Source organism: Eucalyptus grandis, chromosome 4 (genome assembly GCF_016545825.1).
Source record: "Eucalyptus grandis isolate ANBG69807.140 chromosome 4, ASM1654582v1, whole genome shotgun sequence".
NCBI classification, from domain to species: Eukaryota; Viridiplantae; Streptophyta; class Magnoliopsida; order Myrtales; family Myrtaceae; genus Eucalyptus; species Eucalyptus grandis.
Genome location: NC_052615.1, coordinates 265690 through 285520, shown reverse-complemented (window position 1 = coordinate 285520; position 19831 = coordinate 265690). Strand labels below are relative to the sequence as shown.

The window sequence follows — 19831 nt, the reverse complement described above, 5'->3', positions numbered from 1 at the left end:
TTTCTCTGTTCAAGTAGTAACAATAGCTACATAGTTGGAAAGGTAAGTAGTTTACCAATACTACAGTACCTAACCTCAAATTAACTTATCCCACAGAACCTATCATTAGTATTTGACCTCGTAAATTACCCCTAAGTTCATATAAATGACAACTAGTAAAGTACTTTTGTCGGCCATGAATTACCTGAAATTTTCATAATTTTCAAAGTCTTGAATGATCACAACATCACTCGGGTTTTACTTAAATAATTGTAAGCTTCTTCATCGGTTAATAAATTAGTGAAACCTATTTTAAGATGATTTTTCCTTGATTGCCTAAATTTTCTTTAGTCGAATCTAGAATTCACTATTCGACCATCATGGGGTAGTCATGTTAGAGGTTGGTTGGTCAGTTATCAGTTAATGGGGGCGTGCTTTTAAAGTTGTCTGGACGGACGGGATCTTTCGGTTCCAAATCGGACGGCCAAGGAGGCAAGCAGGAGCCGAGTCAAAGCGGTCAATCGACGCAGTACCGTACGAGCAGATGAATATTCCATTTTCCGCGTCCATCTAGAGAGAGAGAGAGAGAGAGAGAGTGAGAAACGAGCGTGGCAGCGACGTTGCTTTGACGAAGAAGTAAGAAGAAGAAGAAGAAGAAGAAGAAGAAGAAGAAGGTAGAAGCAGCAGGAGGAGGAGGGAAGGCCATGGCCGTGGGAGAAGAAGAGCAGCAGCAGCAGCAGCAGGGCAACGCCACGGAGGACCGTCCCGTCCGGGTCTACGCCGACGGCATCTACGATCTCTTCCACTATGGCCACGCCCGTTCCCTCGAGCAGGCCAAGAAGCTGTACTTCCCTTCCCTCTCTTTGCATGTTTCTGTTCTGTCTGCAGACGTTGCTTACTGTGCTTCGGGTGTACATCTCAACCAGCTCGTTCCCATGTGCTATAATGTCCCATGAGTTTGTTCATCATCTCTGCACATGATCCGCTTCTTGGCTTGTTCTTTCGTAGTCTTGTAGGGTGTTTTGAAATGGGTTGTCAGATCACAGTTCATAATCCGAGTGTGGAGTATAATTGGGTGTTCTTGGCATGGGAGAAGTTCGGTTGCTATTAGCAACGGAACCCATCTTGTGGTCTTTGTGGTCTTTGTGGTCTTGTGCTTCTGGGTCCTTTGCAAATGTCTTCCCGCTTCATGAGTTCTTCCCTCGATTTGTATTTTTGTAGGTTTCCTAATACTTACCTGCTCGTGGGATGCTGTAATGATGAGCTCACCCACAGGTATAAGGGAAAGACCGTCATGAATGAACAGGAGCGCTACGAATCTCTCCGCCATTGCAAGTAGGCTTAATGTTTCTGTTTTTCGCCTCTGGAGATTGTGGCAAGTTGATATGTTAGTTACTTCCTACTGCTCTGTTTGTCTGTGCTTTTTTAAATGCTTGCCCCGTGGTGGTGGAGAAGGGATTAAGTATGAATGTTTTATTCTTCTAACTGGTTTGAACTTGTAGCATTCTGACTGTCATAAACACATTGAATTCTAGGGAGGAATAAGTTCCCATTCTTTGCCCTTGTTCTTCAAAGTATTGTTTCTGTTAACATGGAGGGCTTCCTCCTAGGCAAGACGATAAATTGGTTGATCATTCTTTATTTCCTCAGGTGGCACTTTTTTGTTTCTTTATTCCTGCAGGTGGGTAGATGAAGTCATTCCTGATGCTCCATGGGTGATCACACCAGAGTTCCTTGACAAGCACAAAATCGACTATGTTGCACATGACTCTCTTCCGTAAGGTTAATCAGCCCAAGTAAATGTTGTTGATTGCTTGAAACTTGTCTAGACGAATCTCGCAAACGTGAAATGTTCATCCTTGTTTTTCTCTAGTTGTTCAATTCTTTCCCCCTCTGATGGGACTCCCCCATCAATGTAGACACATAGTATCCTTGTTACTAATAGTTGTGCATTTCCTGCTAAGACTTATTTTGCTAAGTTTTCTGTCAAATAATTGAATATGCCATCTGAATCTAGTTTTTGCAGAAGTTTTGTGTATCTGGTTTTTTTAATGATTAACTTCAAATTCCCAAATGCCTGATTATCTTAAACGCTTAGGAATATCAATTGTAACTTTCTTAACAATCTTTTTTTTTTCCAAAGATGAATAGGCTTTTTTCTAACTTGAATCGGTGAAATTTGTTTTCTTAGTTTCTCCATGTGAAGCCATGCACTACTTAATGGATGGCTCAATCCCGGAAATATGCCATAAGATCAGAGGGGGTGAAGCAGACAATGTCTTTTTGACATCCTATGATTATCTAAGGATCCTTTATGGAGTTAATCTCACATATCCAGAAGAAACTTTTGGCATCAATTTAAAAAATATAGACAAATTTAGATGAGTGTCTCTTTTGCTTAGTCATTCATTCAGTTCTCTTGCTATCTGTTACACATAATTCATTAGGTATAACGTCATTCTGACTTAGCTTGACATGAGATTTGGGCAAGCGTTCATATAGATTTAGATGTTTCTAATATTAGGTAAAGGTAGCAGACAATTCCAATAGCATGACCTGCCACACTCTGTCTTTGAACCAAGATAGCATTCTTGTGGCAGGTACAGCAGCGTACACCTTCATGGCTGATTGCAACTCCTTTATGAGCCATTTCTTATTCAGAATGAAGAAGCACCATTAGTCTTTCATGAGTTTCAAGGACATACATTCCTTAATTCATTTAATTCACAGATTCATCTTGCTTTGATATTTGAAAGTTAAAAAGGTAAACATGCAATTATTCAAACTTGGATGAAGTGAAGAGTAAGAGTTAACTCCTCTCTTAATCATCCAAGCTCATATAAGTATCAGATTTAGTATGGTTTAGAATGGGAACCTACCATTGCTTGTCCACTGTGCATTATGTTAAACTTCTATTTTGAAGTGTGTGGCCTTGATCACTTCTATTTTGAGGTGTGTGGTTTTGCTCCTTCTGTGAAAGCTTAAATGGCTTGGATATGAATTTTATCTTGCTGTATTTGTGATGGTACAATGAGAATTAGCCATATTGATGCCATAGTTATGTGGGTCAAGACTAGGGAATTTTAATTGTTGCCTCTTCATCTTAAATTGTAGTTATGCTGATGCAAGTGGCGCTGGGAAAGATGTCTATGAATTTGTAAGTTTAATTCAATATTGATGTATGTTTCTCAGTTTTGCTTCAGCAGACGTATTGGTGGAAACTCAGTATATTCACTCACTTTTTTGTTCTGCTGATTGGCTCATTTTTTCTGGAGAGGGTCAAATATCTAGATCATCCAGATTCTAGTTCTGTCATCCTGACTTACTAGGAATAGGATAAGTGCCGTCAAAGTGAGACTAATAAGGCCTCGCAGTCCAAACCCCATTTTCCATTAGGTGGGGCTTCTTAGTCATGATTCCTGTGTCTTCATTGGTGCATGGTCTGCTTGATTGAGCATAAGCTCCTTTCTCCAGCACCCTGTGCTAGCTTGAATTTCCTTTTATTCTTGTGCATCTTTCTTGGAAAAATTCTGCACCGCTAAATATGTTGATATGTTTGTTTTGGTTTATCTTGAATGCCAATCTCATTTAATTTTGTACAATCTCTGTTTTCAGGTTAAGTCCATGGGAAAATTCAAGGAAACAAAGAGGACGGCTGGGATTTCCACATCAGATATTATCATGAGGATTATTAAAGATTACAACAAGTATGTGATGCGAAATCTTGCACGGGGATACAGCAGAAAGGATCTAGGTGTTAGCTATGTGAAGGCATGTCTTTGTCATCTTGATGCTCACATGCAGATTTTAACCATGCTATTTACAATCTGGGGTTGATGTTCCATTAATGGTGCGTGCTTAATGCCATGTACCAGGAAAAGCGGCTCAGAGTGAACATGGGCATAGAAAAGCTGCGTGAGAAAGTGAAGAAACAGCGGGAAAGAGTGGGAGAGAAGGTATATGCGTAACTATTTGATGAGTTTGTAAACTTTTGGCTCATAAATAGTCAATTTCAAAATATTTTTTAATCACTACAGTACAATCAACATAATTGAAATATGTAATTTGAGCATCAAATGCTTTGTTAAGACGGCTGGGTTGCTATTTGATTATCAACTCGGCAAGCCGGAGTTTCCACCGATTGATACTTTCAGGGACCATGCATTCCCATTTTGCTGCTCATTCACTATCAAATGGGCCCTACGAGTAGCTCTTAGGGAAACAGTGTCTTTGCCTTTTTTGCCTCAAGATATCATTCAGGTATTAGATGCTGATGTTATATAACAATTTCACCAATAAAAAGCAAAGGTAGGTTTCCTATATATTGATATGAAGACGTATGGCTTGAATGGCACATACCATCGGAACTATCCTGGACTTTTACAAATATGTGGTTGTGAATGACTTATGTTCATGGGTGAGCACTTGGTGACTTCTCCGTTTGACAAATTGCAAAAGATAGGTGAGGGATGATTTGGTAATGTTCAGTCTATATCTGAAATGCTCAAAAAAGCTCCATCTTTGTGCTGATATGCCATTTCAGCACATTACTGCTATTATTCATATGAATTTTATGACTTATTACAGTCGACTATATTTTATGTCTTCCTGTTCCTGATATCCAGATCCAAACAGTGGCAAAAACTGCCGGTATGCATCGTAACTTATGGGTAGAGAATGCTGATCGGCTTATAGCTGGTTTTCTAGAGATGTTTGAAGAACGTTGCCACACAATGGTTGGTGAACTTTTCTTTTGCATTCTTTTGACTGAACTAGCTTTCTCCTATAGAGGCCTTTTTTCAGATATTGGTAGACTATGATCTATCTATCCTGACAGGTTTTTCTTTGTGATTATCAGGGGACAAAAATTAGGGACCGAATCCAGGAGCAAATAATTGGACAGCAGATGAGAGGATTCATTAATGACAAAGAAGGCGATGACGTTGATGAATACGATTACAGTGAAGAGAGCAGCGAAGATGAAGAATCATATGGTGAGGGAGATGAAGAGGATAGAGACAAGTGATAAAGGTTGGTTTATTTATGTTTTGACTGCTCCTAAGGTGATGCTAGTATGGGGGGATTAGATGGACCTCTCGCCTCATGGCTCTGATGAGCTTTGTGCTCAATGGGTGCTTTCTGTCATTTCTATTGCAATGGGAGAAGTTCTCTTCGACACATCTGAGTGTATACCGGTTTGTGGTTGTATTTAGAAATGGTGTGTATTTTCTTGTCATTCATCTTCTGTACTCGTTACTTTAGCAATATCTTTTCCACTGAGGTGCTTGCTATTCATGAAGAGAACTCTCAAAGCAAAAAACCTCAAGGAACACCAATTGTTGGAGTTGGGAATGAGGACATGGTAAGAATGTTTAGTATCATGTCATAGAAGAGCTAAACGAGAGGAGCAAAAGTTATATTGGAATAGCTGTAGGAAAAATGAAAAATATATTTTGGGGTTTATAGGCCGTTTATTAACTGCTTAGCAGAAATGTGTTAATCTCATCATCGACTATCAGGCACATCTTATAACTTTTCTTCCTTTAGGTCAGCATTTTTAATGCTGGAAAGGCGAACGATGTCAACTAAGTCAAAATGGCTGCATGAGGATACCGGCATACTTCTATTGTTGGCGCCTTTCTTTTTTCTTCGCAATAAGAAAAATTTCATCTTTTCTAGCTCTTTGTTGCCTTTCTTCCTGTTGGTGTCACGTTGTTTCCTGAAGGATGTATACATATGGAAGTTTGTTTGTGCATTTAGGGTTTCGGACAAGGGTTTCTCTTTGGTTTATCTTCTAGCTTTCGAATACAGAGGCGAGGAGGAGGATATCCAAGAGGTTAGGCCATATAAAATAGGCACACGCAGAGATATAATATTGAGGCGTCAAACAAGGTCCAAAGCTGGCACCAACTCCGAAGCTTCTGGTCCTCACTTTAAAGTTCTATTCTGCCTTGGTCGATGGAAAAGATATAAATTTACTGGAATGTTTTAGCATTCCAAGATTAAACGAAACGAAAAAAATGATTATTCTAGAATGGTTGTCGACATCTTGTTGACATCATATGGAAAAAATGATATTAATTGAGTTCAAGAGATCTTCAGAAAGTGGGTTTTATCATCTTCGACCAAGGTGTCTTTTGCTGTTATTACGGGAGAGTGGAGCTCAATAGACTAGGTGGATAAGCCGGGCCTGTGAAAGAATCCCAAAGCATGACCTGCGTTGTTAATGACTTGTCTGGATGTTGTTGATGAGTACCTTATGGGCACTAGTTAAGCAACTAAATAGAAAGGTTTTGAATTTTATCCAATGCAGTTTTACTCGTACTTTGTATAATCCATATGTTCCGGAAACTCAAAACATTCCTTGCAAACTATATTGCCAAGGGTTGAAAAAATTTAATGCTAGGAGGGTATTACATTACATTCTCAAATCACAATAGAACTCCCCTCGTATCTCAGAGGCACTTCATAGATGAACCCCAGCACTATAAATGAGAGGAGAAGAAATCAGAGTGGAACTACGTCACTCTCCCCTATTCTAGAACTGGATAACTTCTCCGGTCATGCTGTACTGGTCGACGACAACGGAAACTACGGCATTTACTGCTTTCTCACTCTCGACGACCACCACGTTATTTGATACATTAGTTACTGCGTGCTTGAGGAACCCAACCTCTCCTTGAGCATAAAAGGAGTACTGAAAGTGATTTATCTGGTTCGGGAAGAGCAATATAGATGAAAAATCAGCAATCCATTTGGTCCCATTACCCTTCACCGTCAGTTTGCCTACTGTCGATCTTAAGCTCATTCCGATCGCATTGTTGCTGTCGACCACCACTTGGTTGACATTAGGGAATTGGCCATCCAAGGCTACTATTGGAGTCATGTGTCGCGGATCGCCATTGAACATATTGTTCACTACATTCAACCCCGAGACTTGACCCTTTATCGACTTCAATACTATATTAGCGTCTCCTAGGAAGAATCCGTTGGTAATGTGTACCTGAACGGGGTCTTCCATGACTATGCCTGTGAAATCCATGTAGCAATTGTCTAATCTGGTTTGCGATAGTTCAGCTAGTTTTAGCAGTATTCCAATCCCACCAAAGTACGTGGCCTTGTTGTAACAATGTACTCCAGTGACCATGTTGGCCTGACCTCTCAGAACAATTCCCACAGCAGCGGAGAAGATGACGACATCAGTAATTGCGTTGTCGTTGCTCTGAAGATCAATGGCTGTGCCTGTGAAGTTTCTTTCTCCTGGATCCCCACCGACTGTCGAATGCTGTCCTAGGAAGCATCCCGATATCAAAGTCTCGTGACCTCTCTTCACTAGGATTCCCTCTGTGGTGAAATGAAGAAAGAAACAGTCCGCTACGCGAATTCTCGCCGATTCAACCACATAAATTCCTCCTCCTTGGAAACTAGAATCGAAGAGGATGTCTCTGAAAGTTATGTCCTCGTAGTAGATTCTGTCATTCTGGACCTTCTTGGGGTAAGATGTCGATTGATCATCGGCACCCGGAGAATTTGGGGACCAGAGCTCAACGAGATGCCGGTCGTTCGGAAATGTTTCTGATGCACGCAGCGTGCCCCCTTGTATCTAATTCAGCATCAGCGACATTGTTTTATAAGCAGCAGTGAATGTGAACACAATATTTAATGCAATCAAATGAATTGATGAACTTGATTATATCCTCAGCAAGAAAAATTTTATATTGCCAACTACTGGAGGTTCATCTGGGGAAGGGAGATGGTGATGGGCAAATTGCAGTTGGGAGAGTAAATAGCCTTAAATGCTTGATTCTCAAAGACGACACTTTTGGGAGTGGTGGATTTTGAATGAGAAAGACCACACACTCCACCTAAATCTCGATGAAAGTTCCAAGGGCGTGAATGGGGCGACATACAATGCCACGTTGCCACGTGATACCAACTCACGAGAAAGGTAAAACAGTGGAAGAAAGAGGCACTGAAGATAGAGTCTAGAGAGAGAGAGAGAGAGAGAGAGAGAGACTGACCACGACATTGCCTCCACCAGAAGCAGGAAACCTAATGGGCTTGGAGACCAGGAATGTTCCACCTTGCAGATCAAGGATCACACCACCCAAGTCAGACACTCCAGGCAGCATTTGCTGCTTAGTTTGAACTCGGAATGCATCAGACAGAGCACTTAGGATGGCCTCACTGCTCTCTTGTGTCCCTGTCGGATCACCCCCATATCCCACTGGATAGAACACCCTCCCCATCTGAAAAAAATAAGGTACCAAGCAACCACACGCGTTCCTCAAAAACACCCACATTGGCCTTCAATTCATGACAAACTCTGGCACTGGCCAAAAATAGAAAAAATTCAAGAAACTGAAAGGGTGAGTTCTCACTTTACCTTCTTGGCACCATCCGGACCGGGTGGGGCAACCGGTGCAGCGAGGTCTCCCTTGGGACCGTAGACCACTCTCTGATGGAGCTTCGCATGGAACTCTGACAGCTTGAGGAGTCTCATGGAACAAGATGCTTCTTCAACCATGAGAATGAGAAACAAGCACAACAATGCTGCTGACAAAAGTTTCATCTGCTTGCTTTCGCAACTCCAACCGAGGAGGGTGTCCATCAGATGGGTACCAAATGTGGACTGGCTTTTGTCCTGCAACTCAGAGAGACAGAGAGAGAGAGAGAGAGAGAGAGAGAGATTCTCCTTCAACTGTTTATAGTCGTTTCGATCTCTATAGTGGACTTGGTCTCTGTGCTCCTCTTGTCTCGGTTTCGGGTTTAGAAGATCATAAGTTCACATTAATATAAATAGCTTTAGAAAGGCCATCTAACTTTGCTTTCATCGAAAACCAAACTTTCGTCAAACATAAATCTTTGGAATTACCATCAATCGAGGAGCGCCAAAAGCCCAAAAAAACAAAATTGATCTACATCACCATGCCAAGAAGTCAATCTTTCCACAAAAAAATGTGGCATTTATATGGATCGACATTTGCGAATTGGAGAATGCTTCGATTGGATCAAGTTGTTCATTTTATATGAGACGGCTTGGATAGTAGATGGATTGATAGCAAAAAAGAGCTATGAAAAGAATTATTCTCAGTTGAGTTGAGGTAGGTTTAGTTGATATGATCCAATCTGAGAGTTTAATCATACTTTAAAAGTTGGAATCATGTTTACCAAGCCCAGATTCTCAAGCACCTCTAAGTCCCTTCAGATTTTTGAGGAGAAATCGACTCGATTCGAGTGTTTCTTTCTTTACGCCTTTAGTTGCTAAGATGTGTAGGTAAAACTTTTCAAGGAGATGTATCAAATACACATAAGCATGTTATCAAAATGAACGACTAAATAGAGAACACAGGACACTCCAATGTTTTCATAGAGCTAGTAGAATTGGTGCGATCCTTAGTATTATGCTTATTGATCGGTGTAAATTTGTGTATTTCTCGTTTCATTACCTAGAAAAATCAAAAGTGACGTGATAAAAATAAGAAGAGAAAGCTAACGATTCTAGCAATTCAAATGGATGCGAAGTTTAACGTAGGATCATTCTTGTACAAAGCTTATTTGCTGGTAAATTGTTCTTCTGATAAGGAATTGCTCGAATAATTGGAGCAAAGACATCCTTAAAGCTACCGCCACACTACATAATAGTTTATAAATTAAGATAACGATTTTAAAGAATTTGCACAACCAGATAACTTAAACGACAAAACACCGACATGAAAATAAATTAAATGAAATTAGAAAAATGCATAAATTATCACCATACGAAAAAACAATAGTTATGAGATTTTTATGACATTGGAATCAAATTGGCAAAAATTCCCGGTGATTATAGTAACTGCCTCCCTCTTGAACCCTGGGTGCTCTTAAAACCCCTGTTCTTGAATCCTGCCTCTTCCTCAAGAACACCATCTTCCTGCTGCTGCGCAGCCACGGGATCGATTCTCCCGAAACGCATAAGCAGATCCTCTCTCTAAAGCCATACCCTTTTCGCAGACCTGGACCCTCCGAGCAATGCCGAGCACCCATCAAATGCGTCCGCAATCACTTGCTTTAGTACTTTTCACACCTAGATTATACCCAAAATTCAACGTATTTGCAAATACATAATTTATTTGGATGTGAAAAGAACTTACAGTGCAAATTACTGGATACTTAAGCTTTGTCCTGGACCAAGCAAAAAGAAACTCAACCCACGGCTTTTGAGGAGTTCAGTGTGGGGCCGCTCTTGAATCCCTTCACCGTGCGCATGGCACCTGGCTGAAGGAATGCCACTTTCTCGTGGGGATACAACGTTGTTGAAGAAACCCCAGTCCATCACGGCTACTTTCATCGTGTAGTCGTCCCTTCTCAATCCTCTCCCATGTGCTGCTAGCCTGCTACCGAGACCTTTTTGCCCCACATGTAAAATGAAAAGACATTCTTGTCTTTTAAGGTCCTCTTTTCTTTTTAATTTTTTTCTCAAAAACATATTTGAGAAAAAAATTCGTTTAATAACATAATTTCATTTTTTTTATTTATAAAATAAATGTTTAATTTAAAAATAGATTTGAGACAAAAATGAGAATTAAAAATTTCCATTTTTTTTTAAATTTATTTCTGGAACAAAATTGAGAAATAAAAACTTTTTTTCATTACTCACTCTCTCAACTAGCTAGTCATCCACCCCCGCCGCCCATCACCCATTGTCCACCCAAGAGGAGGAATTTTGTGTCGTTATCAAATGAATTTTTATTTCGGGAATATGAATTTTATATCATTATTAAACACATATTTTTTTCAGAAATTTGTTAAAGGAATAGAAATAATAAAATAAAAATCTATGTTTGGCCATAAAATGATTTCTAAAATAGAATGATTTTCATTCACACTCTATCGAGCAAAATAATATGACTTGACATTGTAAGTCATGTGTTGGACCCAACCCTATTATTTTTGTGCTGTCAATGACCCCCTATCGAGGTTGAGATCATTCAACCAACCACCACAAGCAAATCTAGTGGCAATAGAGTACATTCTTAGTCCTTCTCCATTTATTGATGCTAATAATGTTGTTTATAGTGGTCAACCCCTATATGAATTATGCAAAGGCTTTCTTCTAATCAAGGCCAGAACAATGGAAATAAAAAAAAAAAGTGGACCCGAGATGGAGTAGGACACCCCTTGATCTAATGTCTAGTTAACTATTGCATGTTCTGGGCGTGAGCAACGTGCATTGCTTAAAAATCTATGTAGTGAATTTTCTACCGAAATGGTAGTTCTCTCTCTACGCTCTGTAGAGTGCTTCTACCGACATGGTAGTTCCTTCTTCTTCACCACCTTCTACTTGGTTTTCTTTTCCTGAGTGCTTCGGAGGTGTTAATCCCAGTTGTTAATATCCCAATTTCCTTCTAACCCACTCCATCCTTTCATTTCTCGGTTCTATCGGCCCTTAGCATGTCATCATCGGCCTCACAATTTTGCTGAATTCACTCATTTTTCAATTGTGTCGCTTTCTTTGGCTGATACTTTCTTCTTGTTTCGAGTGTTTGGTATCCTCTGTTACTAGGTCTTCTGCTGAGCCTTCCTCTCATTGTTAGTTTTTTTGTCCTCTTGAAATGGACCACCTCACTACCGCAGATGATGCTCGTCTAGCAGCTTTATGCAATCACATGGGTCGCTTATGGTCCGAACAGCCAATTGAGATATGTGATGAGGAGGTACCTAGTGACAAAATTGAGGAATGTCAGCTAACTCTGGTGGGTAAGCTTCTCAACAATCCCACGGTTAATTTTCAGGCTTTTCAAACTACTATGAAAAAGGTTTGGCGCACTGAGATAGTGGAATTCTCACAAGGTGATTTTGGACCGTTTATTATCAAATTTAAATCTTATGATGTCAAACAGAGAGTTATAGATAACGGACCATGGTTGTTTGGTAATCATCTTCTTATCTTGAAACCTTGGATAGCCAACACGTCGCTGTCTTGTTATGACTTTAGTACATGTGCCTTCTGAGTCCATATAGTTGGCTTGCCTTTGGAGCACTGCACAAAGAATATCATTCGTCGGGCAGCTGGTCATATTGGAAAGGTCACTGAAGTAAACATAACAAATAAAGATGGCCTACCGCTTAAAGCAATGAGGGCAAGGGTGGAATTGGACCTTCAAAGACCGCTGAAAACAAGGCTTCTCCTTAAGGTTGAAGGCAAAAATTTCTGGTTGGACTTTAGATATGAACGTTTATCTTATTATTGTTACTCCTATGGTATACTCGGACACTATGCCACGGCCTGTCAAACCTTTCCCTGTGATGAAAATAAATTAGATGAAATCAGTTTCTTATATGGATCTTGGTTGAAAGCAGAGGCACAAGAATACAGCCCTTTCTGGCGTACCTTTTATGATACAGAGATTATCCCTGAGACCCCTCAAGTTTCCTCTGCAATTATCTCTGTGCCGGACTCGGTTCGTGCCGTACCTACTACTTCAATGCAACAATCTGTTCATGCTGTACCTGACATTTCAGTACACAAAAATAAGGGTAAACAAACTATGGAAACATCAGTTAGAGATCCTATTATCACAACAACAAACCAAGCTACTCAGGATCTTAATACTCTGGATCAGCAACTCATATTGGCACACCCACCTGTTGCTAGTTCTTCTCAGGTGAAAAAGAAGCTTAAACACTCACATCTTAATGCACGATCCGGACCTCTCAAGAAGGTAAAACGAGCTCCGCATCAAGAAGTTCGACATCAATTACAGGAGTAGTTTGATGAATCCGCTTTATAGGACACTCCTATCTCTGAGGCAGACACGTCTGCATGTTGGGCCCTGGTGGCTGGCCCTAAAAAGCCATCAGGTGAACAATGAGACTTATAAGTTGGAACTGTCAGGGGTTGGGCAATCCCCTGACAGTTCAAGCGCTTAGGGTCTTAGTGACCCAAGAGAAGCCCGATATTGTTTTTTTTTTTTTTTTTTATGGAAACAAAAAACCAGACTCAGCAGCTTTTGTCTATTCAATGAAAACTTAATTTCTCAGTAGGTTATATACAAGATCCAGCAGGTTTGGTAGGAGGTTTAGCCCTTTTTTGGACTGATAATGTTTCTTTGAAAATTACTTACCAGTCATTTGATATGCTAGATTACATCTGTACTGATCTAGATTCTGGCATTACTATGCTTCTGACTTGCTTACATGCTCCAGCTCGCTATCCTCTTCGACAACACCTGTGGACAGTTTTAAGACGCATCAATAATTTTAACTCGCTTCCTTGGTTATGTACATGGGATTATAATGAAGTTTTATATCCTTGGGAGAAAATAGGGAAGTGTCCTGCCGAGTCTTACATGCTGATTTCTTTTCGTGATCTTATAAATGACTGTTATCTTATGGACCTCGGCAGCAAAGGATGTGCCTTTACATGGTCTAATAACAGACAGGGTGATGATATGGTAAAGGCAAGGTTAGACAGAATGCTTTGCACAAAGGATTGAGATTGGCTTACCCTCTTGCCGAAGTACTCGCCCTTCCGGCCCTCGGCTCGATCACATGACCCTCTTCTCTTGTCTACTGAAGCACTTCCTAGCTGTAAACAGCGAAAATCCTTCTATTTTGAAGCTTTTTGGCTCCAGGATACTGAGTGCCGTTCCATTATTCCCGCATCCTGGACCTCATCTCAGCTTGGAGAGGTGACACTTCCTCAAAAACTACTCTATGTTTCTATTGCATTATCCAAATGGAGTCGCTCCAAATTTAGGAATGCACAAAATCAACTTTCTCACCTCAAGAATCAGCTTCAGTCTCTCACCAATCAGCCACATCTTCACTCAAAATGTATGATCCTGGAAGTTGCTTGATTCACGCAGAGGAATGATTGATTTCATTAAAATCATGTTAGGATTTGCATTTATTCAAAAGAAATGCAGACAGATGAACATAGACCCAAGTCTTCGCATAAGATAACAACATGGACCTGGAGACTTGACTTGGTGTTTGCGGGTCTCGCACTGCAAAATTTGGCCATACATAAGTTTTCCACATTATCGTTGTTTTGCCCAGCCCCACCAAGTCCTAAATATATTACACATTTGTCAATTCAGTCCTAAACATTTTTTATGTTTTATCAATTGATCAATCCAATCAATTTAGATCGAAAATTGTTAACATAAACACCAGTCGTCCTACATAATACAACCAACACTAAATATGAACAATTTTTAATAATATTATAATATTTTCCTCAATTATTTATTTTATTTTATTCTCTCTCTCTCTCTCTCTCTCTCTCTCTCTCTCTCTCTCTCTCTCTCAATTTTCCTCTAGCTGATTGTTGGCTTGGTGACTTGCTAGAGGCGCGGGTTGGTGAGGTTGACCTCGCTAGCCTCTAGCGAAGCTTGCCCTGTCAACCACTAGTGAGGTCGACCTTACCATCACTTGCCCAACCATGATGAGGCTGAGCTAGCCTAGCAATAGACTATAGTGAGGTCAATCTTTGCTAGGGGCAAGTGAGACTCACTCGAGGTTGGCAAGGGTGAGACTCACTCGAGGTTGGTAAGGTTGACCTCATTGGTCCTTGCCTTTGGCTAGTCATTGACCATTACCAAGGCTCAGTGACCGGCTGGAAGAAAAAGGGAAGGAAAAAAAAGAAGAAAGAAAAGAATAAATAAATAAATAAAATTCAAAAAACTATTAAATTTTATTTAAATTTGTCCACATCAAGATCTTGTCAACGTCATGTAGGATGACCGGTATTCATGTCAGTAATTTCTCGTTAATATTGGTCGGATAAACTCAATTAGTAAAATATGAAAATATTTAGGATTCAATTGATAAAAATTAAAATGTTTAGGATTAAATTTCCAAAAGTGCAACTATTTTAGAACTTTTTGGATATTTTTCCTTACCAAATTCCATACATGTTGGCGCTATGACTTCGTGTTGCTCAGCTCATAGAAGTTCATTTCAACTTCAAGCTATATGGTAGTGGGACGGGGAAAATTATCAATTCGGTTATACACTTTTCAATTTTTCTTATGTACTCTTAGAATTTTGCCTAAAATTCCAATATAATAATTATCGCTGGAAATTTACCACGTGGCAATTCACATAGGATGTTGTTTTGAGTAAAGTTGTCCATGTTAGCATGTGATGTGGGATGGTCAACAATGATTGAACCCCACATCAGCAATGATCGGACATTCCCATTTTTTTTCAATTGAAATGCACGGCGATGATTACAGTTACCCGGATTAATTAGATATGCTAGATGCATTTCTTGTGGGTAATCTAACTAGATGGGTCACTGAATTGTTTAGTGCACTTGAGGAGCTTAAAATTAATTCATGGCTTTCTAGCAATTGAAGTAATGGGGAAATTGCAAAATTTGGTACTTTCTTAGGTCTGTTAAATAATCAATTGAATTGGTCCATTTCACAAATCCTTCGGCCGAGAGAAAAGAAGTTCAGCGGCAATCTCTCTTCACATTGTGAATGTTGGACCCTGGCTGTGAATAATCTGACAGGAAAGAATACGAATTGTCTTGGCCACATGACAGGCACGAAACTCTCAGCTACCTCCCTTCGTCCACTGCAACCCTCCAGACTGGAATCAAGAGCATGTGGAGCAGGTTGTCTAAAGGGGATTGACCTTGACTACACGACACTTGATCTACAGCATCAATATGAAATACGAAATAAGGACACATGTCTTTTCTTGACAAAAACAAAAATGAGGACATAAGGTTAAGAAATACGAGTTTGAAGAGAAACTTTAGCCTCAGTCTATTTTTCTTCTCTGCGAATTTAATACTAATAGCGGTAATCACACGAAATCTCTTGGCCATGGCTTCATAAAACTCGATTAGGCATGATGATGCTAATAGATTTGTCATAGCTAAGTGGATCGCTCAAATTAATGTTAATCAGCTACCTATTTCCTCTGAGGAGTTAGTGATGTCAAAACAATTCCTCAATGTTCAAAATCGAACAATGAGCTTGTAACATACGATCAAAGTTGTTCAGTCTCAAGCGCGATTGCCCTTAGCTCCTTCAACCCTAATTCAACCATAGTGTAACACAAGCAGCAGCCTGCATAACATTTCCTCTTTCCATAGTTTCTCTGGTGATTTCTACACACCAGTTGACAGAGTCAGCACTTACTAACCCCTCGCTTTCTTACACCGAATCAACTGTTTGACATTGTGCAAGCTGTGTCTCCAAACTGAGAAGTTGCTCACATGGCTGTTGATCTCAACGATGCGAACATGGGCATTGCTGTGAGATAAAAAAAAAAAGGAGCTGAACAAGTCCCGTTACTTTGTTTTGGTGATTGAATTGACATGTGAAATAAAAGGAATTGATTTGCTGAAGGTCGAAGAAATCGACATGCAACTCGATAGTATTCCTACTCCTGCCGGTATTTACGGATGATCGAAATCATCATTTTGGCATCTTTACTATATTTGTACTGTATATGGTCCATTCCAACTCGTGGGTCCATCCTGTCCATGGCTCATGACCTTGTGTAACAATCTATGAAGTGTCCAAAACCCACAGCAGACAAGCACTTCCAATCAAGGGCCAGGCCCATATAAAAAATTTATTATGGAGCAAAACTAAACCAAATTAGACATATTCAGCAGTTTCAAAGGGTGATTTTCAGTGTTTGTTTCGTGTTAACCTCCTCAGAGAAGGCTTTGACTCTGTTGTAATATATTAACACGGAAGCTAACTAGGACCTTGCTATTAAGTTAATGCGAAATCACCGAAAAAATAAAAGAGGAACGATAAAAAACATTAAAATTCGATCTAAATGTCGGTACTTACATTTACGATATGAGTCAATAGCAAATAATCTAATCAAAGTTATAATTGTTCACATGTTCGAGTATTTTCTATATTTAAATTATACCCAAATTCGAAGTACTTATAAATATATAACTCAATTGGACGAGGAGAATAAAACTCAGCGCATATTACTGGGTACTTGAGTCTGCCCTCGACCAAAACAAAGAAACTCAACTCACGGCCGCTCTTGAGTCCCTTTACTGTGCGTGCGGCATTTTGCGTAAGGAATCCACGTTGCTGAAGAAGCCCCACTCCATTATGGCTAGTTCATCGTGTGGGCATGTCAAGAGCTGAGAGAGAGAACCCATCCATCCCTTCTCAGTTTTCTCCAACGTGCGGCTACTGTAGTAACCGTAGACTAATGAATGAAGAAAACAACAACCTAGCCTTTTGTCCGTTTCTCTACTAAGACCTTTCCGCCGCACAAGTGAGAAGAAAACGCATTATACAATAAAAAGTGTGCCCCTTCTTTTGTCTTTTAGTGGCCGGGGACTTCTCCTTTTTCTTTGTGCGATTAAAACGTGGGTATCCATTCACCTAGGTCGGGTTCCATAAACAGCTCAAAATCAATTCATAATTTGACAAACTCAAATTGTTATTCGAGAGGCATGAAAGATTTAGATTGTACATGGGTGTTGGCACACAAAATGGTCCGAGTGTTGTAGTTGACATTTTGGTTGATAGAAACTTGATAGGCCGGCTAATAAAGTCAATATAATCATCAAGTTAGTAGAGTTGATGTAATCAATGAGTAGTGAAATTGATATTACTATTGATGTAACCGTTTAGACAATTTAGTCAATGTAGCTATCGAGTTGTGGAGTCTTAATAACCGTTTGCAACAGCTAATTGTGGGTTATAAATACCCTCATTGTACTTTTTGTAAAAGGCACACCCCCAATCAATAATGGAAGCAAGGTTCTTCTGAAAATTTATCTTTATTTACTTTTCTGCAATTTACATTACTCAAAACAATTGTTTCCGGTGCTCGTACCTTTAATTTTTTGTTAATTACTTTTAAGTCAAAATTCAATAAAGGATCGTACATACCCTTCGTAGGGTCCTTTATTAATTTTGGACATTTTTGTTGATTTGAGGAAACTACAATGACAAGAACCAAAAAAATCATAATCCGACAATGCAATTGACATTAACAATCCAATACCACAAATCGGTGACAAGATTGTTCCACACTTTGAATCTTCAGCGACCTAAAGAGTAGCAGAAGGAAATTGACGCACAAAAGTTCGATCTTTCAAGGCATCTTACTGGGAGTAGCTAAAGGATGTTACTTCAAATTCTGACATGGTGCCGACCATGGGAAGAATATTCGAAATGTAGCAAAATGATATGATCAATGATGTTGTGAGTCATATATTGGACTCAAGCCGATCGTTATCAATACTATCAATGATACCCTATAGAGGCTAGGATCATTCAACCAACCACTACAAGCAAATTTAGTGGTAATAGAGTACACTCTTAGTCCCTCTCCATTTATTGATGCTGATAATGTCAATTATAGTAGTCCACCCCTATAAGAATTATGCTTAAATCTTCTAATTAAGGCCGAAATAATACCGACCAAAAAAAAAAGGCCTTAATAATGGAAATAATCAAATTAATGCTAGTCAAAATAAACAAATTAATTTCGACCAAAAAAAAAAACCAAATTAATAGCAGTGATTTGGCGAACCAAACTGGTCGACATGCTAGTCAACTGCCAAATATTCGGAATGACAGGCTGGTGGCTCCATTGGTATGACCAAATGTGAATATTCCTTGTAGGCCAAATTTGTCGATTAATATTTAGAAATAATTTGGCAAAACCATCACCACCACCTAGGGGGTAAGATAGCTAATATAATCCACAATTAACACCTACACAGTTTGACGAAGAAGTTCGACAATAATTAGGGTTAGATAAATGTGTTATAAGACCTATATATAGGAAACCTTATCGTGAGTGGGTTGAAAACCAAACTTTTTCTAGAGGATTCAAAACACTTGACTTTGTCATCTTTACTAAAGAAGATGAACAATGGACAAGCATGTTGGTGTTCCTAGCCCAATCTGGTAGAGCAAGGACAAATGAATTTATAAGACTTAGGTTATTTCCTTAGTCTTTGTCAAAAATTGATTTCACTTGGTAAACTAATATACCATCCAATTTTGTCGATTACTAAGCTGAGATGGAAAGACAATTTCACCATCAATTTTGTTCTTACCTAAGGTATCAATTACTGATTTGGAAGACTATCAATACAAGAACAAGTCGGTCGATCAATTAATTACTCGATTAAAGAAGGCTGGAAATAGATGCCTCACTCTGCTTTAAGAGAAAGATTTCACAAGTTTGACTTTCAGTGGGCTGAAATTCAACATTAAAGAAAGTTTCAAATGCCAAGACTTTGCCAATTTATTCCAATTGATGACAACAATGTCTAAGTACGAGCAACTACTTAAAAAAGAAATAAATGGCCACATGAAAACTTTACACAAAACGTGATTTTAATGTAAAGATATGAGTTAGCGGATGAACTTGACCAAGATGATATAACTGAAGTTGCTGTGATAAAAGTGATTGCCGACAATCCTTACATTTGTCCAGCCTTAAAATCTGCTAAAACAAAATTGAAGCAATAATGGCTAGAGCTAAAGATACTCAAATATACTAGTCCAACATTATTTAAATGGACAAAACCTTCGACGTCCTTGGAAAGATGGCTTGATTAAATTAATCAAAGACTAAGTAATTCGAAGCAAAGAAGATTTAGCAAACAAAAAATATTGCACGTGGCACCACTCATTGAGTCATAATACAATTTATTATATTGTCTTTAGGAAAAGAATTCAAGAAGCAATTTAGCAGGGAAAGTCAAATTTGAAGGGTATATAACGACTCTTCATTATTTAATTTAAAAGAATTGAATGATTGATGAATCAATTGATTCTTTTATAATGGGGCATATGTTGATACCAAAAATGTCCAAGTGTTGTAGTCGATAATTTGGTCATCGCTT

At 39.2% G+C, this 19831-nt stretch overlaps 2 protein-coding genes across 3 annotated transcripts; one reads left to right on the top strand and one right to left on the bottom strand.

The window, feature by feature from the left end:
- Positions 1 to 568: 568 nt before the first annotated feature.
- Positions 569 to 5274, top strand: LOC104440610 (choline-phosphate cytidylyltransferase 1). 2 transcript variants are annotated; one of them, XM_039310631.1, is made up of 8 exons: positions 569 to 823; positions 1201 to 1254; positions 1661 to 1756; positions 3094 to 3136; positions 3595 to 3750; positions 3855 to 3935; positions 4605 to 4715; positions 4838 to 5274. In XM_039310631.1, the coding sequence occupies exons 1-8, from the start codon at positions 684 to 686 to the stop codon at positions 5003 to 5005; spliced, it is 849 nt and encodes a 282-aa protein (XP_039166565.1). In that variant the 5' UTR covers positions 569 to 683; the 3' UTR covers positions 5006 to 5274. The 2 variants fall into 2 exon arrangements, with proteins under 2 accessions (XP_039166565.1, XP_010051831.2); XM_010053529.3 differs by having other exon boundaries at positions 570 to 823; positions 1201 to 1314.
- Positions 5275 to 6326: 1052 nt separating this feature from the next.
- On the bottom strand, positions 6327 to 8732 carry LOC104440609 (polygalacturonase QRT3). Its single transcript, XM_010053527.3, has 3 exons — positions 8366 to 8732; positions 8001 to 8228; positions 6327 to 7582 (listed from the first exon to the last, which is right to left on the bottom strand). Exons 1-3 carry the CDS (start codon positions 8588 to 8590, stop codon positions 6518 to 6520), a joined length of 1518 nt encoding a protein of 505 aa, XP_010051829.2. The 5' UTR covers positions 8591 to 8732; the 3' UTR covers positions 6327 to 6517.
- Positions 8733 to 19831: the final 11099 nt, after the last annotated feature.

Excerpts from the sequence above, each read along its gene's own strand:
- LOC104440610 (XM_010053529.3), top strand. The coding sequence starts at position 684 with ATGGCCGTGGGAGAAGAAGAGCAGCAGCAGCAGCAGCAGGGCAACGCC. Across the intron at positions 3,936-4,604 it reads GGGAAAGAGTGGGAGAGAAG|ATCCAAACAGTGGCAAAAAC; the intron begins GTATATGCGTAA and ends CCTGATATCCAG. Across the intron at positions 4,716-4,837 it reads AAGAACGTTGCCACACAATG|GGGACAAAAATTAGGGACCG; the intron begins GTTGGTGAACTT and ends TGTGATTATCAG.
- LOC104440609 (XM_010053527.3), bottom strand. The coding sequence starts at position 8,590 with ATGGACACCCTCCTCGGTTGGAGTTGCGAAAGCAAGCAGATGAAACTT. Across the intron at positions 8,229-8,365 it reads GTCCGGATGGTGCCAAGAAG|ATGGGGAGGGTGTTCTATCC; the intron begins GTAAAGTGAGAA and ends TATTTTTTTCAG. Across the intron at positions 7,583-8,000 it reads CTGGTGGAGGCAATGTCGTG|ATACAAGGGGGCACGCTGCG; the intron begins GTCAGTCTCTCT and ends ATGCTGAATTAG.